Source organism: Eutrigla gurnardus (genome assembly GCF_963514095.1).
Source record: "Eutrigla gurnardus genome assembly, chromosome: 6".
In the NCBI taxonomy this organism is placed as follows: domain Eukaryota; kingdom Metazoa; phylum Chordata; class Actinopteri; order Perciformes; family Triglidae; genus Eutrigla; species Eutrigla gurnardus.
In genome coordinates, this window is record NC_139920.1 from 11,203,104 (window position 1) to 11,219,035 (window position 15,932).

General features: G+C 41.1%; 1 protein-coding gene across 1 annotated transcript; it reads right to left on the reverse strand.

Annotated features, from left to right (window-relative positions):
• Window positions 1–623: 623 nt before the first annotated feature.
• Window positions 624–15,917, reverse strand: LOC311014429 (excitatory amino acid transporter 5-like). The gene is made up of 11 exons (XM_084011047.1): window positions 15,580–15,917; window positions 12,624–12,703; window positions 11,073–11,288; window positions 9,253–9,295; window positions 8,949–9,156; window positions 7,784–7,883; window positions 6,201–6,434; window positions 5,919–6,113; window positions 5,300–5,434; window positions 4,639–4,741; window positions 624–2,820 (listed from the first exon to the last, which is right to left on the reverse strand). The coding sequence occupies exons 1-11, from the start codon at window positions 15,823–15,825 to the stop codon at window positions 2,662–2,664; spliced, it is 1,719 nt and encodes a 572-aa protein (XP_083867173.1). The 5' UTR covers window positions 15,826–15,917; the 3' UTR covers window positions 624–2,661.
• Between the last annotated feature and the right edge of the window lie 15 nt (window positions 15,918–15,932).

Below are 15,932 nucleotides of genomic sequence, written 5' to 3' on the forward strand. Positions count from 1 at the left end.
CAAAAACAAAAGGCCCCCTACTTCCGAAGTACATTACAAATTACAGTAAAATTAAGGCTGTAGCCTCCCGAATAGTTCAACACTGACATTCAAATTATTAGTATTAACTTCAGCTAAGTGTCCACATAGTGCCCTGAATTGTTTGTGTGGTCGCTCCGAGCAGTTCAAGTTAAAAATCTCTGAGCTTCCTGAGAGCCCTGCCAATATGGACACTGTTAATATCTGATGGGTCCTCATCTCTGTCTCCGTAAAAAAAAAAATTCATTATCAGTGGTCAAAAGTTGGCTCTCCCACTTGCCGCACACAAAGGGAGGCATGTAAATCTAGTCTTGCAAAACTGTCAGCTTCATTGCTGAAGTCCAACAAAGCAGCAAAACAGCCAATCTAAATAATATGTGAGCTTGATAACGTTGTAACTACGGACCAGTGTGACTGACATTTCCGTCTTTGCATCCTGGATCTGGTTGGTGTTGAGAGACAATTGAGTTACTAACACACAACATGTCATGTGTTCAGCCACAGGTCGCCACATGTACTGTAGGGAAGAGAGAATTAAGTATATAAGTATAAGTATTTATTTTCAAATACAAATAAACATAAATAACAGTCCAAAAACACTTGCATATTTCATATAAAAAAAACAACAATAAATGCAGTACGTGATGCAGTTACATGAAAATTGTGCTTTGGTAATGTTGAAAATGCTGTAGTTTGTGCGTTGGCAGATGAACGTTGAGGTTTGTGGATTAAAATGACAGAAGGTCAACAGTCAGTTTAAGGCAGGTCTACGTTATCACGTTTAACTCTACTGAAACAACATGATTACTTAAACACAGAGAAGTGTAAGGAGCACTTCAAAAAAATATACAATTTAATGTATCATAAGTGAGCTTAAAGAACTGTATGTTCCATTTTTCATGTTTTAGCCAGTCAATTACAAATCATGTATTGTTAACGTAGCATTTCATCTTCTGAACCATCAATTTTTAGATTGTTTTCTTACCTAGTAGGAACCCACTGCTTTTAGTTTTTTTCTGAATTTCCAGCAACATTGTGAACATACTGTATATACCTCAGTTATAGTATTTAATATGTTAAACTCACATTATCAAAAATGACTACCAATCTCAGAAGTCCGTAAACAATTTGTAAACAACTTGAAGTAACACAATTAAGTAGTTAAGTAGTAATTTAAAGCAAATGATCATGTGTTGCTGCAACTGACTGGTAAAAACCCAATAATCCTGACAGCACTTTGTTTACTTTGCAACATTCAAGTATAAACAACAAGAGCCATAAATAATGCACGTAGACTTCAAGTGAAGCCAGTTAGAACGCATGCCAGCATGCTGTCAAATTCAAACGAGACACGAGAAGAAGAAGAAGAAGAAGAAGAAGAAGAAGAAGAAGAAGAAGAAGAAGAAGAAGAAGAAGAAGAAGAAGAAGAAGAAGAAGAAGGTTGATTCTGCAAGATGAAGAGCACTTGGATACATTCAGCCATCAGATTGGACGGATGACCCTTTAAACCTTCAACCAGTCTGAGCACAGGCAGCACTAACCACCAGCCAATCAAATACACACCCCATAAACTGGCTCCTTTTGACACCAGGGAGCAGTGGTTCTCCTCAGAGCTCCTAACCTGGTTCCTACCAGGGTTTTTACACCGGAGCCCTGTGATGGATACTCATTTTGACCACTTGTATCTATGGACAGAAATTCTTTCAGTCACTATCCAAAGCTCACAAACCAAAGGTGAGAGTTTCAACCTTCATCTTCCCTTTGTCCAACACTAAACAATTTTCGGGCCCTGACAAGTGTTACTCCTTACTTGATTTCGGCAAGTACCCAAGAGGTATTAAGGTTTGATACCCAGCTCTAGGGGCTGCACGGTGGTGTAGTGGGTAGCACTGTCAACTCACAGCGAAAGGGTCCTCGGTTTGATTCGAAGGAACCCGAACCCGACCCGGTTCCTTATATTTGCATGTATTTGCATGTTCCGTGTGAGCGGGGTTCTCTCTGGGTTCTCCGGCTTCCTCCCACAGTCCATAACCATGCAGGATGGGGATAGGTTCATTGATGACTCTAAATGTCCTGTAGGTGTGAATGTGAGAGTGAATGGTTGTCTGTCTCTACATGTTGGCCCTGTGATGGACTGGCGTCCTGTCCAGGGTGAACTCTGTCTTCGCCCAATGTCAGCTGGGTGTTCGGCTCCAGCCCCCCCGTGGTAGACGATGGATGGACCCAGCTCTAGAAAAAGGCCATGGTAACCACAATATGTACAGCTTCTAGGTGGTGCTTTCGGACCAGATGATCAACCTGCAGGTGCTCCCAGCAGAGCATCATGTACCCATAATCCTCTGGGACAGATCAGGCTTCTGTTCATCACAAGTTACCATTAAAATGGTGTCATGGTCCTTTTGTCCTTGAAGACATTGTTCTGTCTTCGATCAGTGAGCAGGAGAACAAAGCTCCAAATTAAGCGCCAATCAACTTTGGGCCAAATAAACCACAATTCTTGACACGTTGAAATTGAACTCAAAGCAGTTGCTGCTGCTCAGAAGAAGATTGATGCTTTGTTGCCACTGTTTCCTGTTCAGATGGCACGGTGAGGTCTAACCAGACTCTGTGGTGTTTTGAGGCGAGCTGCTCGGGCCGGTCCCATTACACCTGACAGATGTTGTAGTAGACGGTGTGTGCGTGCTTCTCGCCTGTCGAGTCACCCGTGCAGTCTTTGTGTGTGTGGATCTCCGTCATTGGCACGTTTACGCTGTGAGAGTTGGTTTTATTGTGAGGTGTCTGTGTCCCGTAAGAGGGTACAGGCTGCAGAGGAAACACAAAAACACAGATTAGACTCCCATACAGATAAAAAAATATTAAATAATACTTTCCTCTACCCTTTGGCCTTTGACCATTTTTGAAAACACCTTTTAAAGGTTTTGATTAACGTGATTTGCGTTTGGGAATCCAACAGGTAAATCTGTACATGTCCTTTGTGTCCTTTGTGTTTTTAAGTTGCTCACGCCACATTGGTTGGGGGGACTACGGTTTTGAAGCCTAAAGTTCAGCATTTTGTCCATCACCATCTTGGATTTTTGCAACCAGTGAAGGAAGTGACCATATTTCGGCTGTGGAGGAGTGAAGGGTGGATCTGATGAACACAAGCTTCAGAGCGGCACCCTGAGCAGAAACCCTACTGGATCTGGATCCATCTGGAACTTGATGTGAAGCTGTTAACAAAGCTAGCTTCATAATTCAAGGTCAACGTTACAGGTAAGTGTTAAAGTCATCTTAGTAGATAACTGCATTTGTAGCATGAGTAGTGACGTCGTGGTCAATTTGACTGTAAATGGACCATAATTTACTAAATAGACATCATGCTGTATCGAAGAAGACTTGAAAATAGAGATCGAATCCATAAACCCATGTTTACAATATTAACTGAGATAAAAAATCAAGTGAGAATCAGGGCCATTTTCTCATTGACTTCCATGCAATCAGACTTCTTTTTACAATCAGAGGAGTCGCCCCCTAATGGCCAGCAGAGAGAATGCAGGTTTAAGGCACTTCTGAGTTTGCTTTACTTTTCAGAACCACAGGCTGCCACCAGCTCACTATGCATTCTCAGAATACTGTTCTATGGTATTTGGCTTATCATTGAGGCGGGGGGGGGGGGGGGTTCAAATGAAGGGGAAAATATCTGTTTTCAAAATTTAGACATTCTCTTTTTTGCTGATGGGAGTCTTAATAAAATGGCAAAAGATATTGATGACAACATTTCAAAAGTTAATGTTAACACAAATGTATTGGTCTTAGTCTTACTTTAATTTGTGGGCTAATCCATCTCTAATTTTTGTAAGTCCCCATAATGCTTTGTGGAGTGGATGTACAGACAGCTATTATTGGATTACTTGGAAGACAATCATTTAAAAACAGGATGAGTATTAGGTCTGTTTTGGAGTGATAAGAAGCACCTATATTCTATGATGAAGTGGAATTATGGATGGTTATTCATGAAGGACAACAGGTGGGTTATGGCTAAGAAGGAGCGCTAGGTTTGATGCAAATTACAGCAAGCATGTGCTGCTTAAAGCGCCGTAATATCCTCCTATAGCATAAATGTGCTTACTTAGTTGTTAGCATTAGCTTGTTTCAATATGTTATACAGTAGAATGTAGTAGGCTGATAGTACACGATAGTTCAATGTATTACAAGTGATTTAGTTAGTGTTCACTTCTCAGTTGGTTATTAATGGACTTTTCTGCCTGGCAACAGAGTGCAGCTGAAGAGGTGGGGCTTGACAAAGACTCAATAGGATTGAAGATGAGAGGTCTAATCCGTTGTGGTTGTAATCTGAGCAAACTCTGCTGTTATCTTATTGAACAGACATGAATGAAAAACAGCTCACAGGTGTAACGGATAGGTTGATGTTTCCAGTCAGAAGTTACACAGAGTGATATTTAGATCAGGATATATGTTTTTCCCAAAATAAGAAGCAAGAAACAAAACATTTTGTCATTTTTAGTTATTTCTTTAAACATTTGAAGGAGTGTTTCTCTATGAAAGCCAATTTCTGACAGGAGAATAGATGAAATAGTATAATTTGAAGTCAAAATTAGGATTTCTACCAAATAATTTTACCTTTCCTGTTCCACTGAGGGGGAAATCTTTCCGACAGAGGTGAGCGATGATTCCAGCTGCTAGAGCGTCACCCAGAACGTTGATCATGGTCCGAAACCTGTCGCTGTAGAAAGAGACGGGATGAGACTGAAACTAGTCTGGACAAGAGACTCTGAGCAGTACTGGAAGTATTTAGACTCTGTTCACATCCTGGGTTTTATTGGCAGTGATGTTTGGCAGCAGTGGAAAGTAAAGAAACCACAATCCCAAGGTATTTTAAATGTTTCCATTTTTCCCAACTATACAAATGTACTTACTCCACCCCCCCCCCCCCCCCCCCTTGTTAAACAGCTAATTAAGTTTAACAGTTTATAAATTGCAATTGCATGCATACATAATGATAACCACAAGATTAAAAAAAAATGTGGTTACATTTTCTGGAGGAGGACCCCCGTTTGATGGTCTTACTTACAGTATATTAAGAATCTTTCCCATGCCCATATGATTATCAAATAAAATACGATAAACTTTTACCAGTTTGAGTCCCTAACAGTGAATAAAATAGTGTACAACATTAAAATACTGATTCCATGTCAGTAATTCAAATCCAAAAATATAATATACAGTGAATAATACTAAGAGACTCAGAAATAGACCTTTCTACATAATCAGTACAACTTACAGGATCCAGTCAATGGCCACAATAAGTGTGATGTCATCTGGTGGCAGGCCTACTGATGTCAGTACGATCACCATGGTAACCAGGCCAGCCTGAGGGATACCTGCTGCACCGATGCTTGCAGCTGTAGCCGTGATGCTGCGTGAAGAAAACAGAAGACAGAGCAGAATTTACCCAGTCAGAGATTAATTCAATCAAGAATTAATTTAAACACTGGAAGTTGGAATCAAGGTTTGCGTTTTTGTTCTACATTGCAGTGATGTGATGGCCTGAGAAGCTCTCCAGGACTCACCTGAATCTTGTCCTCATTACCTATGTGAGCTGTGTCTCTCTATACTTGACAATGATTGGTTTGTTGACAGGCTTTCCCGTCTTATATCCTCTTTAGATCATATCCTCTCTCTCTCATCCTCTCTGGAAATGATTAAAAAGGGTTTTCTCCAACTGCCAACTCCATCTTGTTTTCTTCCTAGCCAGTCATTTATTACATAAGTACATTTTTAAGACTCATTTTTATTAGACTGATGGCACTGTAGAAGCAAACTGGACAGCAGCAAGACTAGCTAAATGTATGAGTTATTGTGGGATACCTCTTAGTTTGAGCATGTCTGTGTTTGTTTACCTGATGGTGACCAACTGGCCTAAGTCCAGCTCGTAGTCATTGACCTGAGCAATGAAAATGGCCGCTACAGCCTCGTACAGCGCTGTGCCGTCCATGTTGATGGTGGCGCCCACAGGGAGGACAAAGCGGGCAATCTGCCGGTCAACATGACAGTTTTCCAACAAACACTTCATGGTGATGGGCAGCGTTGCAGAGCTGAGAAGAGATAAATACATCTTTAATAAAAACCTTTAACACATCCACGGACCGGCAGGTTATAGCAGGACTGTCCTGTACGCTGACCTGGAAGAGGTAGCCAGGGCGATCACCATGGCCTGCAGCAGCCCACGGATGAAGGAGAAGGGGTTCTTCTTGGTGAGGACGAAGTAGAAGAAAGGGAGGAGGATGAGTCCATGGACGAAGAGACCAGCGAGCACGGTGATGCCATACCAGCCCAGCTTCTTCCCCAGTGTGCTCGGGTCCTGCATGTCCAGGATCTTCCCCGCCACCAGGAAGATGATTCCAAATGGAAAGTACCTGAGAGGACAGAGCAGACAAAGTCATGATTATTTACCTATTCAATGATCAGAGATATCCCAGAGTGGAGCTAAACATGTAAAGTTTGAGGGTGGCACTACAGGAAAGATCATGGAATCATTAAAGAGAAAGAAGTTCATCCTCTGGGGAGCAGGAATGTGTTCTGGATTGATGGTGCCGTTATCCTTTGGGGATCATGAATATACACCTCAGAAATCCAGTCCCTTGTTTTCCATGTAATCTATTGGTGTTGGTCACAGGACGCATTTCGGTGTTGGTCATGAGGATGATTTTATCCTGATGGCAGTGCTAGAGGACATTGCCTGGGGACCATGAATGTCAAAAACAGTAGGAGTTTGTGTGTCTAAATTATTGTTATTATGAGATAATAAATAAACTATAAATAAATTACATGAAACCAGGGTTGGGTAATCTGATGTTACATACCGTGCAGTGGTAGAAATGTGTCCACAGTAGCTGTTTTCGCATTATCTATTATTTCTCACTAATCCAGAAGTAAAGTTGTAAAACAGAAGGAAGCATTCTGAGCTTTTTTCCGAAAGAAAAATGAGCAGGAAATCATGCACAAAAAGTAATTTTTTTGAAGGCATAGTTTAGGCCTTAAAAGAGCAGAGTGGCGTTCAACAGGTGGAGCATCAGGTGCAAAAGATTGGCCTACTAAACTATAATAGTAATATTATTATTTGTTAGGATCTAATGGTCTAAACCCTGGAGGACACGCTGTGTAAAATACTAAATGTTTGCGGTTTCTGTAGTTTTAGAAGTAACAAAGAACAACTGTATCTGTGTCTGTGTTCAGTGTTCAGGTCAATAAGCCTCCTATGGACTCTGCTGCTGGTTTTAATCTGCTCATGTGCTGCAGCAGGATGATGTCACAGCCGGCACGGTTTCCAAATGCTAGTCCGACCTGCATTTATTCTCTGGCTAGCTGCTGACAACTCCATATCCTAGCATGCAACCTGGTTACCTAATCTAATTAACGGGGCCAGATCTGTGAGGTTGTGTTCGTAGATACGACAAGTACGACTGTTGTGTTCACATTTGTCCAAAATAATCCTATAAGAAGGAAAACCAGCCAGAGTCTGATTCAACAGGAATAAACAATGCAGGTTTGAAAACACCTGCAGAGACTAAATGACTAACAGACAGCTGCATATAAAGAGGACCAATGACAGTGAGCCAGCATGAATAAAACCAGGATCCTGAAAGTGAATGCAGACATCATTTCTTGGGATTTTTCTGCTGTCACACATTCAAAAGTCTGCTATTAAGTGAACCAGTGTTTTCTCAGTAGTATGTAATGTTTGTACATTCAGTTTTCTTCTCACCAGACAGCAGCGTTGATGATCTTCATGACACACTCGTTGATACACTGACAGACGTTGACCAGTGGAGCTCCTCGCTCTCCCATCCTTCCCAGCAAAAGGCCTGCAGCAACACAGTTTATATATTATTATAAGCAGCAGGCGATATCCATCCATTCACCGTCTACCGCTTATCCTGTATGGTCCAATGGTATCCTGTATTCAGGGTCACAGCTGTCACACTCACATTCACACCTACAGGACATTTAGAGTCAGCAATGAACCTATCCCCATCCTGCATGTCTTTGGACTGTGGGAGGAATCCAGAGAACCTAGAGAGAACCCACGCACACACAGGGAGAACATGCAAACCCCACACAAAAGGAACCCGAACCCGTCCCGGGAATCGAACCAGGGACCCTATCAGCAGGCAATATCTTGTTCACAAAATAACTAAATCGCCCACTGAATAAGTTCAGGGTGAGATTGTATTGTAATGCAAACCAGAAATGCAAGGGATTGTGGGTAGAAGAATAAGAAACTGTATGAAGTAATGACAATACAAATGAAATGTAATCTCCTGCCACAAAAGCCTGATAAAGTCAAAAGTCTAGAGAGGACTACCCTGTATGTTTGATCTTTTCCTGCTTTTATATTGTCGAAAGTCCTCTTTACAAATGTTTTGTGCGTGGAGAACAAGATTCTGTACAATGGTTCAACTACACTAACAAGACAAACAGCTGAACAAGAGTATCATTGGTAAAAGAAACTGTTACTTTTAAATCTGAACACATTCTGATGCTAAGCTTCCAGTTTCCTGTTTCAGTGTCAAGGGTTTTACAATAATACAGTTTATAACAAGCTGGAGTTAACATGCATCATGTTTCTTTAGCAAAGCTTCTCTTCAAAATCCTTAATAGAAATAGACGTGTAAGGTTAGCACTTCTTGTATGCTGAACATAATATGAACTTGTATGACAATATGACACATCACGGTGTAAATCTCTTTGAACCAACAGCCAACAGAGTAGACTTCAGAGGGCCAAAGAAAAACGGACTAACGGCAGGAAATCAAATTTAAAATCCATGTTCAACGGTATTCTCCTCAGACATACAACACTTATGGGGAGTAAGTACTAATGGAAGTTTGAATAATTCAATTCCTAAACGTGGACTCTGTCCTGCTCACCCATGGTGGCGGAGAAGATGACAATACCCAGGACATTCATCTGCTGGCTGCTGCCGGGACTCGTCTTGTACGAGATCTGCGGAGGCGGGGTCAACTCCAGGTACACTGTCCGACCTTTAGGGTGACTCTCGTCGGGGAAGACATAGACAAAGTTGGGCTGGATGGTTTTGGTCTGGACTTTGAGGATTGGAACCAGATCCGTTCTGTACTGAAGGAACACACATGGGTTAGTTACAGGAAGTAAAGTTTTGAGGGTTAAAAAAAAGTGATTTGTCATCTGAATGAGTTCTGGCTGTTTTGTTACCTGCTGAAACGTGGCCTCGATCAGATTAGAGGGAACCATGTTTCTGTGGAGGAACAAAAGGACACATGAGTGTTGAAGCATTGCCCAGCCAATATCTCTGGACATGTATTAAAGAATATATACTAGGTACGATAGAAGCTACAACACCTCTGCAGATGACCAAAAATGGACTTTGTACAAGTGTGATTAAGTGAAACTGCTCTTCATGTGCACCCTCACACTGAAAAACACTTGATGGATCAGGAGAGAAGCTGATCTTCAACGGGAGGTCAGAGAGAGAGGTCAACAGCATGATGCAGAGTCTGCCAACGTGCCGCAGCAGAGATCATTGCATTGCACCGACAGTGACTAGACTAATCTGTCACTCATCCCCACGGGATTACTAAAAATATACTAATCAGCCCGGTGTGTAATTGGATTAATGCGTGTGTGTGTTTTCTACGATTTGTTGATCTAAGTGTTGTTCAGCTAATTGGCAGCTTCCTGTTGAACACTGTGTTTCTATAAACTGATTGATTTTTATTTATGGATTAATAAACATTTGAGGACCTTTGAGAACAATTTAATCTAACCGAGAAAGGAGATTTCTGGAAATATTTACAGCTGATGAGCAGCATAAAGTCTGTTTTTGGACTGACAAGAGAAGAGCAGGAAGAGAATAGGATTCAATGGTTTCTAAATGCTTTTCATACTTTACACTCTGCCTCAAAGGTTTATAGAAAAATGATAAATATCCCAACAAGAATATGTGAGGGCCTGAGAATGGTATGGCAAAATGCAATTGGCAATGTCATTAGTGAAGAGGTATGGCAGGAGATAACATCAAAGGTAGGTTGGGCAACAAGGGATGCAAGAAACAAGTGTATTCACTATAATACATTTTACACCTGTGAAAATGGTTTCAAATGGGCTTAATGCAAGATAGTAAGTGCTTGAAATGTAACAAAGAAATGGGCAGACTCCTCCTTGCTCTATGGGACTGTCCCAATGTACTGCCTTTTTGGAAGGTACTGGTAAACCTAGAAGGATGGCTCAGACAGCCTTACCAGAATCGCCACAACTATGTTCTTACCTATAGCACATTTGATCATAGCACTGTTGTACTTAAGGTATACTTGCTGAACAGCTACTACTTTACTCAGACGAGAACCTAACACTTGTTTCTATTTTTTTCACTCTTACTTTATCGGCAATGATATGTTGTGGTTTCTTTCTTTCGACAAATGTACTTATTGTAAGTCGCTTTGGACAAAAGTGTCTGCTGAATGCCCTAAATGTAAATGTCTACGAGGGGAAAGGAGGTTATGCCACCAGGCCTCACCAAAGCAGAGATCAGGCTGACACTAACAGGTTTCATTGGAGCAGCAAGGCTTATTCTGAGAAACTGGAAGAGCCCACAAATCCCTGAGATGATACTCATGACAGAGACGGCTGCCTGCCTTGCCAGGGTAAAGAATATTCCAAGTAAAACTGACCAAACATGGAAACATTTTCTGGTTTATATTATAGAGTCAAAACCTTAGGGGAGGTGGGGTGGGCACCTGTCTGTATGTATCTGTATCTATATAGGTATTAATTTGAGTGAGAATTAATTCGGTTCAGGGAGGAGGGTCGGTTTTTATAACTGCATTTATAATAGTTGTTTTTTGTATGTTAAAATCCATCAGAAGTGACAAACTTTAATGCCTTTAATGTCAGCTGCAAAGAAGCCACATAAACCTCACGTCCCTCAAACACAAACTTTGTGACGAAAGACCATGGATCTGATGAAAGCCATCATCTTTGATGGCCTCTTAACATTCCCCTTTGACCTCTCTCACCTGATGAGATCGAGCAGGGCGTCAGCTGAAGTCATGACGGGTCCCCCTCCCAGCCGGTTACTGTCCATGTCCGTTCCCACGCCGGGTTTGATGATGATGACGAGCACGATGCCGACCACCACGGCGATGAAGGTGGTCCACAGATAGTAGGTGACGGTCAGGACGCCCATCCGACAGCACGCCTTCGACTCCATCGACGACAGACCCGACATTAAACTGCAGATGAAGATAGACAGATGAATGTTAAGTAAAGAAAGGGACATTTCTTAAAACTCTCATGTTCTTTTGTATGTAGAGTCAGCTTCATCTCCACGTCCATAACAGAGGTCCATTATGAGGTAAGCTTAGCTTAGCACAATGGTGGGAAGAAAGGGTAAATGGGGAATCTTTTCTTTTAACAATAATCCAATCCATATCACAATTACAGAACGTATGACTATTTGGGTCATGGGTTTCATACACTGTCTATAATAAAACATCTAAAAGAAAAATCCTATCAGATGGCGGCCCATGGTCAAATTTGTGTTCGTTTAGGGGTCCTTGAAGTGAAACTGTTTGAATCTAAGGCGTACGGACATCACAGGCAGACCACAGTGGAGATCCAACGATAACCACACTCACCACGCCATTGCAAGCACAACAAAAGCACTGCGAGCAAAAAGCCAATAAGAGTTATTCATTATTGTGATTCACACAAAATATGTACAGACGATGACAACAAACATGATTCTTCCCTCCTCTCAGGATGAACTGTAATAACTTCAGTGATTCTATGACTATTCATCTCTGATTTAATAATACTTGACCAGATACTTGATCAGAACTAATGACATTCCCATCAGCCTCGGCTGTACATTGTTTGCTAAGAGCTAATGTTAGCATGCTGACATAGTAAACTACGATTGTGAACAGAGTTATTTCATGTTTGTGGCAGTGCAACGACAGTTTGGTATCATCCTGACCGTGAAACTCTCTTGGTGGAAGGATTATTTAGATGAAGCTGCACGATGAGAGTTGTTGATATTTTTGTGTTTAGGATTGACGTCTCAGAAAATGGAGGAATGTCACTCAGCTGGCAAACTAGATGCAGCAAATGTGCAGATATGACGGAGGGATGCACATTCATCTTCTAATAATGCAGCTACATTACCCAGATCACATGTCACCGCCACTCCCGTGAATAATGCTTAAAATGTAAATTAAACACTCTTCAAAAAAACAGCATTAAATGGATTTGAAGAGGGAAAGTCTGTAAGGATGTGTACAAAGTTTCATTTTCAGTGCATTAAATATCTGCAGACATCTGAAGGTAATAGCATGAAAACAACCGCAGGCTGTTACAGATAACACACATCAGACGGAGTAACATGCAGCTTTGAGTAAGTTAACTTGACTACTGAAAAAACAAGAAGGAATAAACCTAAACATGGACGATTCTAGGATTATGTCCTGAGGATTCACAACAATATTATCCATCGCCTCTGATAAAGGGATCTGATGAAAGTGTACCCTGGTACAAAACAGGCTGGGAACCTCATCAGGTTGACCTACCTGGACGTGATGAGGGGAAGAATGAGCATCTTCAGCATCCTCATCAGCAGCTCTCCAGGAAAGGAAAAGTAGATCTTTGCCTGTGATGATAAAAAACATCCCACATCAACATTTCCAAGATAAAAGCAGGTTTTTTTGTTTGTGTTTGTTTTTCAAAATACTCCATGATGTTAGATCTGTTTGACCCGTAAAGCGGTATCAGATTGATGCTTCAGAGCTGAAGTTTAAGGTCGTTGTTTCAGGTCGGGTCTATTATTAAGCAGCAGCCAAACAGTAAACTAACAGATATTGTAGAAATAGGTTTGTATTTGTGACCTCAAGGCTGATCAGTCTTTTTTGGGTCCCTAACTAGAGTCCTCAATCGCTCCTAACCTGAAGTAACTCAGCTATTGCTGCCCACCCTTTCAAAGCAATTCAGTTTGTTAATCACTTTTGTTTTTCCCCTCAACCTCAGATTTGGTGCTTGGTTTAAATACTCTTGATCAGAGCATGTGACGTTGACTTAAACCTCTGACAGTGGAAGACCTGTAAATTCCAGGAAGCTCCCACAAAACAGATTCAGGTTTACCGGTACATTTCAAACTACAAGGGCACCCTGAGGAGGCAGACCTTCACCAAGGCTACACCCTTCGGACAAGTTTTAAGATAATTGGACGATTATTTATTTAATCCTGTTGACAAACTGAACTGTTAAGTTAACCTCCTCTGTGAAGGTAAACAGAACAGCTGCTGTCTAAGTGATCCTGTGACCTCCATGTTTCTGTACTTAGCCGGTGTTGAATATAGTCGACTTGAGACGGCTCAATTGTTCCTAGAAGGACAGTTCCAAGAGTAACGGCACAATTTTTACCTCACAGTTTAAATGCTTTATATATAATTAATTTAAGAAGGCTTTACATTTACTCAAATACTTTTTGCGCTTCTTATGTATTACATTTGATTTATCCATGTATATATTATAGAATTAAATTTAAACTTTTACCAACTAGCCTACATTTCAGAAGCTAATATTGTAGTTATTGCAGTTACTTACATTTCTACGACGGCGTATTAGGGCCATTGTCATTAAAAAAAAAAACGGAGCCGAGAGAGGTGGGCAATATTCTTAAAAGATTAAAGATTAAAAGTTGCAAATTTGCTAGTTTAAAGTGGCCCATTTGCTAGTTTTAAGGTGGCAAATTTGCGACTTTAAAACTAGCAAATTTGCTAGTTTATTAAGATGCTAACAACCGATAAACAAACACCAATAGGATGACAATTTGGCCCATGTAAAATTAACCAACAATAACCATCAACAGCCATCACCCTAAGGACCTTAGCAAAGTGTTGTCACACGTTTGGATGGATTAATTAGAAAGATAAAAGCGACATTCATGGGAAGTTAGCTAGCAGAAATGCCGGTTGTTAGCATCTTAATAAACTAGCAAATTTGCTAGTTTTAAAGTCGCAAATTTGCTAGTTTGAAAGTGGCAAATTTGCGACTTTTAATCTCAGAATATTGCCCACTTCTCTCGGCTCCGTTTTTTTCCCCGACAGTGGCCCTAATACGCCGTCGTACTTTTCAGAACACATCATCACGAAAAATAAAATATTTGGTTACTTTTTTCATAATACAAGAAAGAGAAACGCAAAGCTTTCATTTACTTGTGTACACTGAAGGTGCCTTAAAGTAGACACAATAAACACATTTGGTAAATGGTAAATGGCCTCATTTATAAAGCGCTTTTGTCCAAAGCGCTTTACAACAATGACTGACATTCACCCATTCATTCACACATTCACACACTGACGGCGGAGTGACAACCAGCTCATCAGGAGCAATTAGGGTGAGGTGTCTTGCTCAGGGACACCAGGCACTCAGCTAGGAGGAGCCGGGGATCAAACCGGCAATCTTGTGGTTGCCAGCCAACCTGCTCTACCTCCTGAGCTAAACCCCCCATTTGTGACCCCCCTGTGAAAACATTAGCTTCAAAAACTCCTGTCTGATTAAAATTTGAAAAGAAAATATCTACATGGAAACGTGACATGTTTAAACCCGTGGCCTATTCATATTTTTATTGGCCACTTCAGGGCAGCAAAACAAGCTGTAAACACATCTTATAAAGTTGTGGCTAGCAAACTGCTGCCTTCTTCCACATATACAAGATGTTTGTCCAAGCTAAAAGAAACATGGAAATATTTGCTAATAAACTGAATGGTTAACTAACCTGAAATTAACTGTTTCAGCTGCTAAAATCCACAGTTAGCTAACTTGAACTAAACTGTTTTTATCAACTGTTTAATTAGCCACGGAACTGAATGTCATCTAAAAGAAAGGTCTGCAGAAATAAGACATTGAAGCATTCGCTCATAAAGGAGTTGTAACATTAGCTAACGTGCTAGCAAACAGTTGCCTGATTCCACATCCAGGAAACCCAAAATTAAGCTAGTTAAGTAAAAACAAACATTAATCTGAACTTAACAGTTTTAGCTGCTAAAATGAAAAGCTAACATGATCAACATGGTTTTGGCTAATAAACAAATTGTAAGCTAACCTAGACTAATTCAGCTGCTAAAATTCACAGTTAATGTTTATTTGAAGGTAACTATTTTAGCTGCTAACATCAACCAAACTGTATAAAAATAATTGTACCTAAGGTATACTTGCTGAACTACTACTTTACTCAGATGAGGACCTAAGACTTGCTTCTACTTTTTCGCTTACTTTATCATCAATAATGTTGTGGTTTCTTTGTTTTGACAAATGTACTTATTGTAAGTCCCTTTGGACAAAAGTGTCTGCTAAATGCCCTAATTGTAAATGTATACAGTTCTAAATAAAATGATTAAGTCAGTAAATAAGTACCATGGGAAATTAAATTCCAAGATGTTATACTGAAGCATTAAGCATTCATTTGAGTCCGGACAGAAACGTGCGGGAGCAGCCAGGTGAGCAGCCAGGTGAGCGTCACATTACCTGCGTGGACAGCTGAGTTCCCCGCAGCATGAAGCCCAGCATGCAGCCGGTGAGGACGGCGACGAGGGACAGCGTCAGCAGCCCATGCCTCTTGATGTAATGCCTCACGTTGCTCTTCTGCCACCCCGTCCCCGTAAAGAGAGTCTTCATCCGGTCCCCCATCGTCCTCTCTGCGTCTGCCGGAACGTACGATCTGTGGTCGGAGCGCGCCTCCTCCTCGCCGCTCGGTAACAATAGCTCCTCCATAGCGTGAAGGTTCCTGCCGGTCTCTGCTGCTGCGTGGGCTGGCAGGGTGACAACCTCATTAGAGCCAAAAGACGAGCTAACCTTTCCACTGAGGGATTAAATAATCA